Raw genomic sequence first — 18,274 nt, 5'->3', positions numbered from 1 at the left:
CAAAGACATATCTTGGCTTTGGCATCCTCGTTTAGGGCATCTTAATTTTGGGGGACTGGAGTTATTGTCCAAGAAAAAGATGGTGAGAGGCTTACCATGCATCAGTCACCATGATCAAGTTTGTGAAGAGTGTTTACTTGGGAAACAGTTCAGGAAAAGCTTTCAAAAGGAGTCGACCACAAGAGCCCAGAAGCCACTCGAGCTTATTCACACCAATGTGTATGGTCCAATAAAACCAAGCTCTTTGGGTAAAAATAATTATTTCCTTCTCTTCATTAATAATTTTTCAAGGAAAACCTGGGTGTATTTCTTGAAGCAGAAATCAGAGGTATTTGGAGCATTTAAGAAGTTCAAAGATGCAGTAGAAAAGGAAAGTGGTTGCAAGATCAAAGCCATGAGATCTAATCGAGAAGGAGAATTCACTTCAAAGGAATTTCAAGAATTTTGTGAAGCTAATGGAATTCGTCAACCTTTGACAGTTCCAAGATCCTCTTAACAAAATGGTGTGGCGGAAAGAAAAAATCGAACCATCCTCGACATGGCTCGAAGCATGCTCAAAAGTAAGAGATTGCCTAAGGAGTTGTCGGCAGAAGTTGTAGCATGTACTGTCTACCTATCCAATCAGTCTCTAATAAGAAGTGTGTGGGGAAAAACTTCACAAGAAGCATGGAGTGGAAGAAAACCAGGTATCTCTCATCTAAGAGTTTTTGGAAGCATAGCCCATGTACATGTACCAGACGAGAGAATAACCAAGCTCGACAACAAAAGTGAAAAGTTCATCTTCATTGGCTATGACACAAATTCAAAAGGCTATAAGCTATATAATCCGAACAATGGGAAGATGGTGATCAGTTGAGACATGACGTCCGATGGAAGAAGGAGAATGGGATTTTAGCTCTCATGCAAGTGATCTCAGCTTCTTTCCTCAGTTTGAAGAAGAGAATGAACAAGGAATGATGGTACAAGCAAGAGAGGTTCAACAAGAATCCACTACTCCACTTGCTTCACCAACAACAACCAATCATGGCAATTCATTAGCATCAGCATCGTCAAGTGGGAGTCTAAATGAAAGAAAAGTACCACGTACAAGAAGTATACGAGATCTTTATGAGGTAGTTAAAAGACTTGATAATCCTATGCTTTTCTATCTTTTTGCTGATTATGAACCAGTTGACTTCCAAAAAGCAGTGCAAGATACTAAGTGGAGGAAAGCAATGGATGAAGAAATTGAAGCAATCTAGAAAAATGATACATGGGAACTCACTATTCTTCCAAAAGGACACAAAGCCATTGGAGTCAAGTGGGTGTACAAGACAAAGAAAAATGCCAATGGAGAGGTCGAAAGAGACAAGGTGAGACTAGTGGCAAAGGGCTATAGTCAAAGAGCCGGAATCGACGATGATGAGGTATTTACACCCGTTGCTCGGTTGGAAACTATACGATTATTAATTTCTTTGGCAGCTCAAAACAGTTGGAAGATTCAACAAATGGATGTGAAGTTCGCCTTCCTAAATGGAGTCCTTGAAGAAGAAGTTTACATTTAGCAACTGTCAGGCTATGAAATCAAAGGGCATGAAGAAAGCCTTCTATGGGTTAAAACAATCGCCACGAGCATGGAATAGTTGCATCGACAAGTACTTTCAGGAGAACAACTTCATCAAGTGCCCTCATGAACATGCTCTCTACATCAAAGTCAAAAAATGAAGATATTCTAATTGTGTGTTTATATGTGGATGATCTAATCTTCACAAGAAATAATCCAAACATGTTTGAAGAGTTCAAGAGCATGATGACCAAAGAATTCGAGATGATAAACATCGAGCTAATGGCATACTACCTAGGCATTGAAGTCAAGCAGAACGAAGAAGGCATTTTCATCTTCCAAGAAAGCTACACATAGGAGATAGTGAAAAAGTTCAAAATGGATTATTGCAAGCCCATAAGCATGCCAGTAGAGTGCAGAGTCAAACTAACCAAGCATGACAAAGGAGAAAGCGTAGATCCAACATTTTTCAAAAGTCTAGTTGGAAGCTTACGCTACTTGACTTGCATAAGACCAGATATTCCCTATGTCGTCGGATTAGTCAGTCGCTACATGGAGAATCCCACAACTACACATTTGAAGACCACCAAAAGAATTCTTCGATACCTTAAAGTTACTGTTAACTTTGGCTTGTTCTATTCAAGTTCTGATAACTACAAACTTGCTAGATATAGCGACAGTGATTGGGCAGGAGATTCCGACGATAGAAAAAGCACTACTGGATTTGTGTTCTTTATGGGAGACGCTGCATTCACACATGGATGTCGAAGAAGCAACCGATTGTCATTCTTTCTACCTGCAAAGCTGAATACGTAGCTGCCACCTCATGTGTTTGTCATGCAAATTGGCTAAGAAACTTGCTAAAAGAATTAAGCATGCCACAAGAAGAACCAACAGAGATCTATGCCGACAATAAGTCTACAATAGCTCTAGCAAAGAATCCAGTGTTCCATGACAGGAGCAAGCACATAGATACTCGTTATCACTACATAAGATAGTGCATTGCAAGAAAGGATGTGCAAGTGGAATACGTGAAGTCTTAAGACTAAATTATGGACATATTCACTAAGCCACTCAAACAAGAAGACTTTATTACACTGAGGAACTCAATCGGTGTCACAAGACAAGATTAAGGGGGGATGTTGAATTGTAATCTTGTCTTGGCCCAAGACAATTGATCCTGCCCATACACAAAGAAAGATTCATGCACATGCTAGAGAGTTCTAGCAAAGTTCAAGTTGGTGGAATGCATGCATAAATATCTACGGCTTGTTGTAGAAAGATCTAGAATCTTCTAAAAATGTGTGGTTGTTAAGCATTAGCTAGAAAGTTCTAGCAATGCCAAATTTGGCAAACCTTGCCTATAAATAGGTAAGGTGCTAAGCTATGTGATGTAACAACCAAGAGAGCAAGTAGTGAGAAGTGAGAAGAAGCAACAAAGCTTCGAAGAGTGTTTGAGTGTTTCCTCTTGTACTAGTTTGTGAGTGAATAAAAATCTTGTGTAATACTTTGAATATTCTTTCTTTCTCTTGCCTATCAATTCCGCTGCATTACATTCTTCTTTGTCGGATAAATATCTCCAAAGTAGTGAAGTCTTTTTAAGCCCCAACACTTTTAGATTCCAATCAAGTAAATGTCTTTGGTTTTCAGGGATTAAATGTAATAGTGGGTCAGGAGAAACCCAATGATGAGTCAAGAACAAAATGTCACTGCCATCACCCACAACTCTTCTCATCCCTTTGAGAAATATGTTTCTACACTAAAACTACCTTTCTAGGCCAAAGAATGATTTTGCTTTACTTTCTAAGAAATTTTTCTGTTTTAGGTGCTTCTTCTTAACAATTTGAACCCACCAACTACCATTATTTGTCAACACTTTCTAGCCTAATTTAGCTAAACAAGCGTTATTAAAATGATTTAATCTCCTTATCCCTAAATCCCCAGACTGCTTGGAAGAACAAACATCCTTCCAGGTAACTAGGTTCATTTTTTTTCTCCTTTCCCGAAAAGAAATTTTCACACTTTCGATTCAACCTAGCAGTAAATCTGTTAATCTGTTTGGAGGCTTAAAACAAGACATAACATGATTTGGCATACTAGAAAGGTTAGACTGAACAAATGTAAGTTTACATGTGTTAGAAAAGGTATTAGCCCTCCACCCAGCTAACTATTGTTCAACCCTTCTTAGTAACTCACTCCTACTAACATGATCCTTATAGAAAACAATGTTATGAATTTCAAGTATTTCCAATAGTTCTTTTATGTGGAATATGTAGAATCCCAACAATATCATTCCTTAACTGCGAACTAGTATTATTTGAGAAATACAGCGAAGATATATATATAAATTAATCTGTTGCCCAAAACTTTAGCAAAAACATTAAGTATCCCCAAAATATTTCTAGCACCTAATAAGGTCATTATTTTTGTAAGTTTTTTCTAATCTTTGTTGCTTAGTTTTTTTTGTTTTTGAGTCATTTACATTATTTTTGTATTTTGTAGGTTCATTGGTACAAAAGGAGATAAAGGAAGAATTTTTGAAGATATTGAATGCAAGTCTAGTCAAGTGATGAATACGGTTGTGCATATACGTCAACTAGAATAATTCGTGGAGAACATATCAGCAAGAACCAGGTAGTGAGGCATATATGGATGGAAAGCTCTGGATGTCTAGTTTAAGAAGAATTTTACAGTATGTGATTCTAAGGTCTAAAGAAGAAATTATTGAATTTTTGGTGACTATTACACATTCAGAGATTTTATGCGAGTTTGTGATGACACTATGGTATAAGACGTGATTGACTTGTACAACGGAAATACTTTCGAGTTACAAGTCGATGCTATTGATATATATTACACATGCGCTGACCATATGGGCTCAAAATATATTCACTTATTTTAGTTGCGTTTACTTGGGTGTCTTTGGAGTCAAAATAAAGCAAGGAAGCGAAAGAGATTTAACCCTAATTGGGGCTTGCTGCAATAGAAGTAGGGTGCAGCTGCAATTTCAGAGTGTGAAAAAGACAACTGCATGACTTGCAGAAGAACATGCCATCATCATCACCATCATTCCAACAATTGCCATGATTTCCATTAATCTCTCTCTTCTGTTTGCGCCTTTAACGTTTTCATCATAATCACGTTCACCCACCATATACTAAAGCCATACTTAAGAATGTCATATGATGAAATCCCAGTTTAGCATATCATAAGCTTTCTCCAGGTCCAATTTTATAGCCATGTCACATGTTCTTCCTTTCTTTCTTTGAAAATTGATGTGGTAGAAACTAACACACAAAATAAACCCTTTTTAGACAATTTTAGTATAAATAAGTAGGGATCGTTCTAGGCGGGGATTAGAAGGGATGCTAATCAACGCAAATTAGACTTAAAAACACAAAACTAAACTCTAATGACTCAAAACTGACCAGACTGACTCAAAACAGCGCAAAACAAACAAATTGACTCAAAATAAGAACTAAAGGATGATTTGGACAAATTCTAGACTTAACTTGACTCAAAATACTAACGAGGGACATGCTTGAACAAATTTTAAAACTAAACTAACATGATACAATGGTGGGGGGTTTGGTTTGGACAAAATTTAAAACTAAAACTAAGTAGGTTGCAGAAAGAAAGTAATTGATACTAAATTGGGGTGAATGAAGGGGGTGAAAGGCTAGTTAGAGGGTCCTTCTCCACACATGGCACATATGCAACACAAATCGATCTCCAATTACTATTCCTACAAACCATGAATGACAATGCCCCAAGTTATCCGTGAACTGCACAAATTAACCATCAGATTTTCTTAAATTCATTGAATTGGACTCAGCGATGCAATCAAATTATTCTTATCAAGTTCCCTATATGAACTGCATGATAGAGATACATATCAAAGATCATTAAGTTCTATGAAAATCATAAGCATTGACATGGCATTCGTAACTATGAAAAGCATGATACTCCTGCCAGGAACTTATTTAACACAATCATGACTAGTGATTTCCACTACTTATAAATATAAGTTCATAACTATTAGGTGAAATTCTTTTATCTTTTAGCATCAAATTCATGCATGCAAACTAAGTAGGTCTCCTTCATCAACATACAAGAATAAGTTATCAATCAAACAGATAAATAAATTACATTCACGATTTATGAAACAATTACTAGATGTAATCAATTCATATCACACATATGTTCATGGCTTTGAATTCACCTCTAGCTAAAACGAAATTAGTTCCACATGTCTATCATAACTGAAAACCAAATTAAAACAAACATTGAACTAAATTCAGGATAGAATGCACCTAGAAACGCTCCAGCAATCCAAATGCCTTGGATGGCAGGCACGGCTCTAAGCTCTCCTTCCTTGCAAGTTGCGGCACTATGTGTTTATTCTCTATATTTTTCTCTCTAAAACTCTCTCTGAATTCTGCAACAAGGGTGTGCATTTATAGGGCAAATACAAGGCATTGTTTGTGGAGGAAAAGGATTTGTTCTTAGCATCATTTTAGGACTCCTAGAAATCAGATAAGAGGTGGTTTAATATGATAAGGAATCCCCCTTGTAGCTGGAGATAAGGTAAGGTAGGATTAGGATAGGATAAGATAAGATAAGATTAGTTTGGATAAGGTTGGATAAAGATAAGATAAACTAGATAAGATAGGATATGATGGGATAAATTCTCCTTGTTTTCAGCTGATTCCTTGTCTTCCAAGCCTTAATTTAATTCTTCTAGATTTGTAGCACATTTTTAGCATCATTTGTCACCAAAAACGTCCATCCATTATGCTCCATACACATGCTATCCAATCCAAGTCCAAAACTGCTCCAAAACGCTCCATTTAGCCCTTTATTGTCATTTTCACCAATTGGACCTACAATAATACGAAAATCAACTAAATCACTGTAATAAATAGAAACTAACTCACTAAATACAAAGAAACAAGCTAACAAAGTTGCATAAATATGCTCCTATCAAATTCCCCCACACTTAGCTCTTGCTAGTCCCCGAGCAAAACAAAGAAGACAAAATAAAACATAAACCTTCCAACAATTGCCTCAGGGATTTCCAATGAAACATGACATGTTAAAAATCACTACCCACATAGATTTTAGCCATCCTTACTCTTGAGTATACACTTAACCGCAATCACCACTCACTAGCTCGCATTTAATCAATTAAAACAACATTTTGAATGTAGTAACATGCCTTAGCGATTCCACTCAATTCCTCACCAAATATACTCTCTATTTTCACATAGATTTTCTGACTACACTCCCTACACTAAGTATATGTGAGAAGATTGAGTAAACATGTAGACTAGTACTCACATATGTTATAACAAAGAAGGCACTTTCTGGAATTATTAATACAACATGTGTAGGATCTCATGAATGGAATGCCACTACTTATAAGCGACAACCAGGGATACCATATGCTCGTACCAATTTCAAACTCCACATATTGAAACACATAACAATCAAGATAGAAGTCTATGGGTTGTAACGGGGCTAAGATATTGGCAAACAAAGAAAGGTTAAGGATAAACAAAGGTTCTTAAAGTAATAGTAAGCAACATAATGAAATCAACACTTAGAATTCAACTTTTGATTGCAGCAACCAACTTTAAACATAAAGGGAAGATTTATACAACTTTTAGGGTCAGATTCACATTTTTGGACCCTTCTTCAACAACCAACACATGTGAGCTCATTCTTACTTCTTTTCAACCTCTTTTTTCGTTTTCTGCACAACTTTTTTTTTCTTCTTTCTATTTCCACGTTTTTTTTCTTTTCTTTTTTTTTTCTTCTTCTTTCCCTTCAAACACAAAACGTAATCCTTCACCAAATTTCAAAGACAAATTCTTCCCCCATACTTGTTTTTCTGCATATTGTAGATCAAAAGGAATTCCCAACAAGTCATGCTCCACTATTCTTTAAGAAAAAGGGTATGGATGGTCCTATACTAGGCTAGGTAGGGATAATGCAGGCTGATGTGAGAATTACTTGACACTCAAATTAAACCCTCGTTTGACAATTGTAGTAGAATGGATAAGTGAGGGATCGTTCAAAACCGGGGATTAGGAGGGATTGCTAAACTCTTGAAAACTGACCTAAGAACTCCAAAACAAAGTTAAAAACATGAACCAAAACAATTTCTAACTAAATTGAGACTTCAAAGGAAAGGGGGATTTGATTTGGACGAAATTAAAGTTGAGAAAACAGATTGCAAAGTAAAACTGATTTTGAAACGTTTTTGGGGTTTTTAATGGATGATGGACTAGTTAGGGGTTCTTTCTCCACACATGACAAGTATGCAAATGACTCGATTTCCAATTATTCTTTCATAGAATTATGAATGACAATGCCCCAAATTAACCGTGACATCACTAGTTAATTCTCAAGTTTTCCTTGTGTTATTGAATTGGATGACATCATACGACAACCCAAAGCATTCTTCAAAAGTTCCTTACATGACATCATAATAAAGATACAATCAAAGATCATTACGTTCAATGAAAACTATAAGCATTGACAAAGCACTTGTGACTATGACATCATGACACTTATGCTAGGAATTGAACTTAACGCGATTGTGACTAGCAACCTTCACTACTTGTGAATATAAGTGTGTGACAATTATGTGAAACAAACTTATATTCTAGCATCATATTCATGCAAGCCAATTAAGTGTCGACCCCTAATTAACAAACACAAATACGTTATTACTCGCACAGTTAAGCTAATTGCATTCACGATTCAAGAACTCATAACTGGAATTTATCAAATCAACTTGCATACATAGTTATGGCTTCGAAATCACCCCTAACCAATAGGGGTTTAGTTCCTCATACTTACAAAACAAAGAGAATTGAAATTAAACATTAAAATCAAAGAAACGCCTAAACATTCCAACAACTCAAACGTGAATTGTATGAACGTTTAGGCCCTCTTATCTTCCTCTTCGTTGTGGCACAAGGTCTAAAGATAGTTGGTTTGGGGGGATGGAAGTGTGGAATGGAGTGGGGAATTATGGAAATAGGTAGAGGAGTGGTGCTTGGATTATAAGAGAAGGGGACTCATGGCTAGGAAAGGAATGGAAGTGTTTGTGGTGTGGTGTTGTGTATGAAATGAGATGATTTGAATGAATGGGAATGCAAGGGTATTTATAGGAGAGAATGGGTGAGAATGGCTGTTTGTTTAAGCATGCAAGTGGCTAATTAATGATGAACAAACAGCTAGGAAAGCATATGCAAGCTGGAATTGCATGAGGGGAGCAAAGAGAACCCACGGCATTGAATGTTTTGGTGCATGTGTTGCTGTTTTGTGTTTGTGATGCATGTGATTGCATGTGTTGATGAATGGGATTGTGGAAAGGCAAGGGAATGCACGGTTTAAGCTTGAAGAAAAGGTGTGTGAATGGGGTAATTGAATGATGGGCATGCATGTGCATTAAAGGGGGAAATGTTAGGTGGGAAATGCATGTGAAGGTGCTGAAAATGGGATGGTAGCCACGGCATTGTTGTTGGATCTTTGGTGATGAATGCAATGATGAAATGGATGGGAGTGCATGTGGATTAGGTGGTGTAATGATGAAGTGGGAAGTGGAAGAATGTGGTTGGAAATAGGAGAGGGAAGGCACGGCACAAATGGTGAATGTGTGTGTGAATGGTGGTGAAAATGCATGTGATGAAGAATGAATAAAGAAATGCATGTAGGGTTAGCTAGGTTGGCTTTGTTTGGATGCATGTGTTGGCTCAATTATATTGTTGGGAGGGCATGTGGATTAGGTAGAATGTAGGTGGGTTATAATGATGAATGCATGTGTTTGCAAGGAGGAAAGGTGCAGAAAATGGAAACACATTGCACGGCAATGTGTTTTGGGTGCATGTGTGTGAATGTTTTGCTTAATGATTAAGGGGGAAAACTTGGAAAGCATGTGGCTAGGTAATGTGAGTGAATGATGTGCATGTGTGTGAATGCATGTGGAATTAAGAAGAGTATGGAAGTGAATAAATCATAATAGGGCTAGTTTAAAGGGCTAGGGTTTAAGTACATAGAATGGGCCTAAAATAAGTTGGTTTGCATGGCATAATATGTTTGATTGGGCTAGAGGTTTTCCATGGCTCAAAGGATTTGTTTGATTGGGTTAGGCCCTTTGTTTGATGTCCCCAAAGAGCATACAAGGCTTCAATTTTGTCCATCCTCTTTGCTCCGTGATTAAGCTATCCAATCCATGCCCAAAAATGCTCCAAATAGCCTCAAAATGCACTTTCTTGCTCCCTAAGCCCTTAGAACCTGAAAACACACAAAAGAAGCATAAAGGACTAAAATAACTAGAGAAACATAACGTAAACGTACGAGAACAAGCCATTTAAGTCGCATGAATATGCTCCTATCAAACTCCCCCACACTTATCTTTTGCTAGTCCTCGAGCAAAACAGAATAAAAACAAATAAACAAAACGACACTAAACACGTAAAACACAACCTACACCTTCCAACAATCGTTTCAGGGATTTCCAATGCACATGACAAGTTAAAAATCATTATTCCCACAGAATTTAGCCATCTTTACCCTTAAGTACATTCTTAATCATAGTCACCACATACTAGTTCGCAATTAAGCATTTAAAACCATGTTTTGAATGTAGTAACATGCCTTAGAGAATTTGCTCAATTCCTTACAAGATATGCACTCAATTTTCACTCAGATTTTCTAACTACACACCCTAATCTAGTCATATGTGAGAAGATTGATGTAAACATGAAAACGAACACTCACATATATGTATCACAAAGAACGCAATTTTTGGAGTTAATAAGCATGTTTAGATATGATCTCATGAATGGAATGCTACTACTTAGACGCGAGAACCAGTGACACCATATGCTCATACCAAATTCAAACTCCACAATTGAAATGCACAACACTCAAGATAGAAGTCAAGGGTTGTAACGGGGCTTGGGATATTGGCTCACAAGGAAAGTAGGGATAAACAAAAAGTTCTTTAAACAATAGCAAGCAAAGTAATGAAATTAAGGCTTAGAATTCACTTGGCATGCAGAAATCAACTTTTAGACATAAGGGGGAGATTCAACAACTCTTAGGGCCTAATTTATTGTTTTGGGCCCTTACTTCAACCATCAATACTTTTCAACTCTTTTTTTTTTATTATTTTTTTTTTTCTTTCTTTTTGGCCGTGCCTATGGCACATCAACTTACATAAACACTTTAGTAACTCCCCCACACTTATTTTCTGCATTACCTTAATCAAAAGGAATTCATTGCTTACTATGCTTCAAGAACAAGGGTAAGGACGGTCATATTCTAGGTTAGGTGAGGATAAAGTGGGTTAACAAAGAACATGGGCTAACACGGCTCAACGGGGGTAAAACTTACAACATATACGAAATATGGGAAGTGAGGCTATTTGGCTATGGTGGCAACTACACAACTTCATCTTGATATATGTTATGCAAATCAATAACATGCTTTGAATGAAATGGGCATGAGTTCTAGCATTTGGAACTATATGATGAAACGCATTCTAAGTAGTAACCAAGCAAAGAATAATGAGATCATGCAACGACTTTAGAAAACAAGAAATCACAGATTATACTCTCCAAAGAACGTTATAGGCTCAAGTCTCTCAGGGTTGTAGCGTTTGTTTGAGTTCCTTCCTTCAAGCATGTTACATAACTAATTTTTTCTTTTATGATTGCATGTGAAGTCATACATTATAACCATAACCAAGCATATACCAAGAGTAAATCAAACTTTTCTCCATGTTTCTAACTCTTTTTAACAGTCATGCAATTAGAAACCAAATCCTTATCATTGTGTTGGAAGGTGACCTACGACACAAAAACGACTCAAAACACTCTTTTTAGGCTTTTCAAAACATGTTTTTCAAATTTTTATGTGATTTTCGAATTTTTAAGTCAAAACACACTAAACACACTTAAAAACAGCAAGAAACAACATTTGAAGTTATGGTGGATAAAACCCTATGAATTTGCATCAAAACACTTTAGTAACTCCCCCACACTTAAATCAAACATTGTCCTCAATGTTTAAAAACCACACTAAACACAAGCAAACATATAAACAACAATTAAACATACTAAACATGGCAGAATGTATCTAACAAAGAGAAGAGTTTAGGGATGCAAATCTGGTTATGGAGTGTAAATTCCATCTTCTCCTTGGTGATTGTATTGAGGCTTGGATCTTTGTGATTCCACAGGCTTACTCTTGAACTGCGCTGCTCCCATCGTTGATTTTCCTTTGTGCTACTCTTGAACTGGGCAGCAGGCTTCCTTTGGTCTCCCCCGAAGGTCTGAGCTTCCTCCTCTTATCTGTTTCTTTGTTCAATCTCTCCAATTCGTATTGAAGAGGGTTAGAGGATAGCTCAGCAAAGCTAGGTAAGCAACCAGGGAATAGAGTCCAGATAGACTCCAAGTGCCGGCTGATTGCTTCTTTCACTTTGCCATGCAAGTAATATCAAGGACAAAGGAAAAGACAGGGAAAGAGCATGATATGAGATACCTTTGCTTTCGCCCTTGATGATATGAGATACCTTTGCTTTCGAAGAGGCAGCGGATGAATCCACATGCTTCGATCCACCGTTTCCTCTTGCCTCCTTTGTACTCCAGGCATTTGGTATCTTCTTTGGGGGATACATCCATGTTTGAAAGTGTTCTCAAGAGAAGGAGAAATCTGAGCATGTTTGAGAGGGTTGGTTGCAGCTTACATTTTTGGCCGAGAAGGAAAGTTATGCGCTTCTGGGTGTATGCCTTGCCATGAATGTTGATGTATGTAGGAATTGTAATGGCAAATGGCAGTGCGGATGCGGCAATGTCTTCCACGCGTCTTCTGAAAAGCCGGGAGCTTTTGACAAAGTTGCACTCGCTTTCTGAAAAGCCGGGAGCTTTCTGCTTTGTCACCCACGTTTGTCGGCTAAAGTGTGCAGCTGATTTCTCGCCTTCCACGCATCTTCTGAAAAGCTGGGAGCTTTTGACAAAGTTACACACGCTTTCTGAAAAGCCGGGATTGCGTCTGACGAGCTGGCGATCTTTACGCCGGAAATTCCGGTTTTGAAGAGTGGTGTCTCTTCATTTCTGAATCGGTGAACGCCTCTCCTTTAATAGAGGTGATCGATCACCTCTAGCATGCACACTTGAAAATTGCCCAGAAATCGTCTCCGGCCCGTCGAGATTTCACTCCATCCAACCCTTCTCTTTTAACTTTGTGAACAATGGCTAGCTCATCCAACCCATCGAACCTTTGCTTAGATTTGAGTCTAAGCAGTGATCCGGTCGCTCCTCGTCAGGGTAAGGTATGGTGCCCGTCTTTCTTATCTTCCCATGGCCCTCTTACAGATGAGGACTCTGTGATGACGGATCCCACAACGGCTACGATAGTGGCTCGGAACCTCCTCACTCCCAAAGATAGTCAGCTGCTTTCAGGACGGTCCGATGAGTTGGCCGTTCAAGAATCCTTGGCTCTTAGCGTTCAGTGCGCTGGCTCCGTGTCCAACATGGGCCAACGCCTTCTTGCTCGCTCCCGTCAGGTTGAATCCTTGATGGCGAAGGTGGAGAGTCTTAAGCAGGAGATCAAACAGCTTAAGTACGAGAACCGAAGTTTGCACGTGCTTGCCAACAATTATTCGTCAGGCATGAAGAGGAAGCTTGATGAGCTTGATGACCGTCAAAAGCTTGCGGCTTTCTTCCAGAGGCACCTCTTTCCTGGGTCATCCAGCGTTCCACCAAGGTTTGGGGCCTTGAATGATCTATCTTCGGTGCCTCCTGCTACTATGCCTCCTGCTCCGATGCCTCCTGCTCCGATGCCTCTTGCTCCGAGAGTGTTGCCACGTAGTGGCCTCACGTACACAACCTTTGTAAAGGCTCCATCTTTCTGCCATTTTTTTTTTTTTTTTTTTTTTTTTTTTTTTTTTTGTAATCACTCGGAAATCAATAAACAAGCTTTATTCACTGTATTGGGTTGCCTCCCACGAAGCGCTTTCTTTTACGTCGTGCAGCCGGACGAGTACTCTCCTCAATCTTCATTTGAGCCCACTGAATGGAAAGGAATGTCTTCCACCACTTGCCCCACACCATGCTCGTAATATGGCTTCAATCGATGCCCGTTCACTTTGAATTCTACGCCATTCCTTAAGCTTTTTATGTGGACTGCACCATAAGGTAAAACGTTAGTAACAACAAACGGGCCAATCCATTTAGAACGCAACTTACCAGGAAACAAACGTAGGCGAGAGTTGAAAAGTAACACTTTCTGCCCAACTGTGAAGGTCTTGGTTCTAATCATTTTATCATGGAATGCTTTGGTCTTGGCTTTGTACATCCGGGCATTCTCATAGGCTTCATTCCGAATCTCCTCAAGTTCATTCAATTGGAGCTTCCTATGAACTCCCGCTGCATCTATGTCCATGTTGAAAGTCTTCACGGCCCAATGTGCCTTGTGCTCTAACTCTACGGGCAAATGACATGGCTTACCATAGACGAGCCGAAAAGGTGACATCCCAATGGGTGTTTTGTACGCCGTACGATATGCCCACAGTGCATCATCTAAACGTAAGCTCCAATCCCTCCTTGTTGGTCCAACGGTCTTCTCCAAAATTTGTTTGATTTCTCGGTTAGACACCTCGGCTTGGCCATTTGTTTGAGGATGGTAAGGTGTGGAGACTTTATGGTTGACATGGTACTTTCTTAGCAATGCCTCAATGGTCCGATTGCAAAAGTGAGACCCTCCATCACTTATGATTACTCTCGGCATTCCAAACCTAGCAAAAATGTTAGTTTTCACGAAATCTGCAACCACCTTAGAATCGTTAGTACGGGTGGCTTTTGCTTCCACCCATTTAGAAACATAATCAACGGCTAGCAAGATATAAGTGAAACCATAAGATGGAGGGAAAGGGCCCATGAAATCAATGCCCCAAACATAAAAAATTTCAACATTAAAGACAGGGGTTTGCGGCATTTAGTCCTTGGTACCTATGTTACCCATTCGTTGGCAACGATCACAAGACATACAAAAGGTTCTAGCATCCCTAAATATAGTCGGCCAATAAAAACCACACTCTAGAACCTTGAGGGCAGTGCGTTGTGTGCCAAAATGACCACGACATGCATATGTGTGACAAAAGCTTAGAATTGAGTGAAATTCAGAATCATGCACACATCTACATACAATTTGATCTGAGCAATACTTCCACAAATAAGGGTCATCCCAAACATAGAAACGTGCATCATTTTTAAGCTTATCACGTTGGTGCTTGTTTAGTTCATTTGGAAATTGTTTAGCCACCAAGTAATTCACTAAATCTGCATACCATGGTTCACTTACCTCAATGGATAGCAGCTGCTCATTGGGAAAAGTTTCAGGGATAGGTACGGCATGTTCATGCTCCTCGTGGATCATTCGGCTTAAATGGTCAGCCACTACATTCTCGCTTCCTTTCTTATCCCGGATTTCAATATCAAATTCTTGAAGAAGAAGAATCCAACGGATAAGCCTCGGCTTTGCTTCCTTTTTCGTGAGCAAGTACCTCAAAGCTGCATGATCAGAATAAACGATTACTGATGCTGTCTAAGTAAGCACACAAATTAAAACCCTCTTGTGACAATTGTAGTATATAAATAAGTAGGGATCGTTCTTAACCGGGGATTAGGAGGGATTGCAAAATCACTTGGAAACTGACTCAAAAACGTAAAATAAAGTTTGAAATACTAAACTAGACTCAAAGAATGCAAAACTAACAATAAAAACACTCAAACAAATCAAAAGACTCAAAGAATACAAAACACTTATAAACACAAATTAAAACACTTTCTAACTAAATTAGACACTAAGATAAAGGGGGATTGAGATTTTTGACGAAAATAAATTAAATGCACAAATTGTAATTTAAAGGCAGAATTTAAATATGAATGTGATGAAATATGGAATGAATGCTAGCTAGAAGGTTCTTCTCCACACATGTCACACTTGCATACACTTTGATTTTCAGTTGGTATTTCGATAAATTATGGAACTCGACACTCCAAGTTAATTAGGTCCGCTTAAATTAACCTTCAAATTTCCCTAGAATCATTGAATTGGATGAATATGCATCGCAAACAAATTATTCCTAACAAGTTCTCTATATGAACAGCATGATAAAGATACAAGTTAGAATCATTACGTTCTTTGGAAATTATAAGCATCGACAAGGCATTTGTAACTATGAAAAGCATGATACTCTTGCCAGGAATTCAATTCACGCGATTGTTTATAAGCAACCTCCACTACTTGTGAATATAAGTTCATAACTATTAGGTGAAACTCACTTATATTCTAGCGTCAAATTCATGCATGAACATTAAGCGTGCACTCTCAATAAACATACACAAACAAGTTATCAATCAAACAGTTAAATGAATTGAATCCAACATTCATGAAATTCCAACCAAAAGTAATCAATTCATATTGCAAATATAACCATGGTTTCGAATCACCCCCTAGCTAACTAGGGGGATTTAGCCTCTCATATTCGCAAAAAGAGAAATACAATTGAATTTAAACATAAAGCACAAAGGAATGATTACACCTAAAACGCCCAACGAATCCACGTGAATTGGTGCGCGTCGAAGCTCCTCTTTCCTCTTCTCTTTGCTGCGGCTGTTGGAGAGAATGGAAGGGTTATGTGATGGTGGCTGCGGACAGGTTTTTGGGTGATGGAATGCACGGGTTCTATGGTGAAAATATGCGGCTGTTGGTTGTTGAAATGGGAGAGAATATAAAATGTGGCTGCGGCTTTTTTTGCTTAGGGTTATGGAAAAATGCACGGCTTGGTTGATAGAATATTAGGTTTTAGAGTGAATGGGGTGTAAAGGTTAATGGCTGAATAAAATAATGGAAAAATGGGATATGCGGCTGGATGGGGAAAATGGAAGATGGCTGCCATGTTTTGGGGAAAGGCACGGGACTAATATGGTGTGAATGTGTATGACGGCTTAATAAAAAAAATGGAGAAAAAGGATTGAATGAATAATCGGCTAAGAAGAATAAAATATGAAAAATGGTGGCTGAATATTATATTAGGCTTAATGTGTATTAGGGTTGTATAGTTATGGAATGCACGACTTGGGAGAATTTAGGGAAGTTGGCTTGCGGCTTAGGGGGGAAGAATTAGGGTGAATATTAGGTGCGGCTAGGTTGTAAAAAATGTGTAGGGTTTTAGAAAACTAACCCTAGCTTATTTAAAATTAAATCAAAGGCTTACGAAAATAGGAAATTAAAACATAAATATAAAGGTGCGGCTAGGAAGGGAAATAGGGCTAGGGCCTTGGTTTTGTGTCCTAAAGTGCATACGAGGCCTATAAAGTGGCTAGAAAATATGGACGTTTAGAATTAGGAAAGGTTACCAAAACGGGAAACTTAGGGTCAACTTTCCTAAAATAGGAAGCCTTGTTTGAGTAGGATTCTTCGTTTTGGTAAGAATTCATCGTTGGCGTAGGAATTCGTCGTTTCTTCAAGTCTTCAACTCATTCATTCCTCTTTCGCTCCAAAAGACTCCAATTTGCATCTTCTTGCACACTTTGGCCTTATAATCTGAAAATACACAAAAGTGGCCTTAAACACTAAAACAACTAAGTAAACACAACATAAATGCACGAGAACAAGCTAATTAAGTCGCATGAATATGCTCCTATCAATTACTTTAGTACCAATTAAATATGAACGGAATTTATCTAAAGCAAAAACCACAGCTAGAAGTTCTTTTTCCGTCGTGGAGTAGTTCAATTGGGCATCATCGAGAGTCCGAGAGGCATAGTATATGACATGCGGCCGCTTGTCTCTTCTTTGTCCTAGAACAGCTCCTAATGCATAGTCGGATGCATCGCACATGAGCTCGAACGGAAGGCTCCAATCTGGAGGTACAATAATGGGGGCCGAGACTAGCTTCTCCTTGATTTGGTTAAATGCCGAATTACACTCTTCATCAAACTTAAATGGCACATCTTTTTGAAGCAATCGGCAAAGAGGGTTGGACATCTTGGAGAAGTCCTTGATAAAACGCCTATAGAACCCTGCATGGCCAAGAAACGAACGTACCTCTCTAACCGAAGTAGGAGAGGGTAAGTGACGTACAAGGTCTATTTTTGATTTATCTACTTCAATTCCTTTTTCTGAAACAATATGTCCTAAAACTATACCTTGTTTCACCATAAAGTGACATTTCTCCCAATTCAAGACAAGGTTAGTTTCAACACATCGTTTCAAAATTAAGGTCAGATTATCCAAGCAATTATCAAATGAACTCCCAAACACACTGAAATCATCCATGAAAACCTCAATGATCTTTTCAACAAAATCGGAAAATATACTTACCATACACCTTTGGAAAGTGGCCGGTGCGTTGCATAAGCCAAATGGCATGCGACGATAAGCAAATATTCCAAAGGGACATGTGAATGTGGTCTTCTCTTGATCATCCGGGGCTATCACAATTTGGTTATATCCAGAGTATCCATCAAGAAAACAGTAAAAAGCATGACCGGCTAACCTTTCGAGCATCTGGTCGATGAATGGCAAAGGAAAGTGATCTTTCCTAGTCATGGCATTTAGCTTCCGGTAATCGATACATACTCGCCATCCAGTCTGAATGCGTGTAAGCACGAGCTCATTCTCATCATTCTTGATAACAGTTACTCC

General features: G+C 38.5%; 1 protein-coding gene across 1 annotated transcript; it reads left to right on the top strand.

Annotated features, from left to right (window-relative positions):
* Nucleotides 1-1,921: 1,921 nt before the first annotated feature.
* Nucleotides 1,922-2,359, top strand: LOC125473440 (uncharacterized mitochondrial protein AtMg00810-like). Its single transcript, XM_048576249.1, has one exon. It carries the CDS (start codon nucleotides 1,922-1,924, stop codon nucleotides 2,357-2,359), a length of 438 nt encoding a protein of 145 aa, XP_048432206.1.
* The last annotated feature ends 15,915 nt before the right edge of the window (nucleotides 2,360-18,274 follow it).

This window comes from the organism of the source record quoted next, unplaced genomic scaffold (genome assembly GCF_019419815.1).
Source record: "Pyrus x bretschneideri cultivar Hongxiangsu unplaced genomic scaffold, Pyrus_bretschneideri_v1 Contig87, whole genome shotgun sequence".
Classification (NCBI taxonomy): domain Eukaryota; kingdom Viridiplantae; phylum Streptophyta; class Magnoliopsida; order Rosales; family Rosaceae; genus Pyrus; species Pyrus x bretschneideri.
This window is presented reverse-complemented; position numbering and strand designations above follow the sequence as displayed.